This window comes from Trichosurus vulpecula, chromosome 8 (assembly GCF_011100635.1).
Source record: "Trichosurus vulpecula isolate mTriVul1 chromosome 8, mTriVul1.pri, whole genome shotgun sequence".
In the NCBI taxonomy this organism is placed as follows: Eukaryota; Metazoa; Chordata; class Mammalia; order Diprotodontia; family Phalangeridae; genus Trichosurus; species Trichosurus vulpecula.
The window spans coordinates 252,481,989-252,482,447 of NC_050580.1; the positions used below are offsets into that span (position 1 = coordinate 252,481,989).

At 81.9% G+C, this 459-nt stretch overlaps 1 protein-coding gene across 3 annotated transcripts in view; it reads right to left on the reverse strand.

Moving 5' to 3' along the window:
* Positions 1–236, reverse strand: part of TTC7B (tetratricopeptide repeat domain 7B) — a 333,472-nt gene extending 333,236 nt beyond the window's left edge. For all 3 annotated transcript variants that reach the window (XM_036735890.1, XM_036735889.1, XM_036735888.1), the window contains exon 1: positions 75–236. In XM_036735890.1, coding sequence (XP_036591785.1) covers positions 75–195 — 121 coding nt within the window. In that variant the 5' untranslated portion in view covers positions 196–236. The remainder of the gene's footprint in view (positions 1–74) is intronic.
* Between the last annotated feature and the right edge of the window lie 223 nt (positions 237–459).

A 459-nucleotide genomic window follows, 5' to 3' on the forward strand; every position in this document is an offset into this window, starting at 1 on the left:
GCTCTCCAGCCTCGGGCCTGGGCTGAGGGGCCTCCCCGCCCGGCCCGGCCCCGGCCCCCCGCCCGCAGCCGCACCGTTGGCGATGAGCTTGGCCGACAGCTGCTTGCAGAGCTCGGGGATCCGCTCCCACTGGCACTCGGAGCGGCAGCGCTCGATCTCCGTCTCCAGCCGCGAGCCCGCCTTCTTGGTCGCCATCTCGGGCGTCGGGCCTCGGGCCCCGGGCTCCCCGGGCTCCCCGGCCCCGGCCCCGGCCCCGCAGGCCCAGACGCCGCCGCCGCAGCCGCGGGCTCCCGGCTCCCGCTCCGGGCTCCCGGCTCCGCGGCGTAACGGGAGCGGAGCGGAGCGAGGGGGGGCCGAGGGGCGGGCGGGGAGAGCGGCGGCGGCCGCGGCGGCAGCGGCCCGGGCAGCGACCCCTGCCGGCCAGGGACGGGACGGCAGCGCCGGCCGAGACCCCGCGGG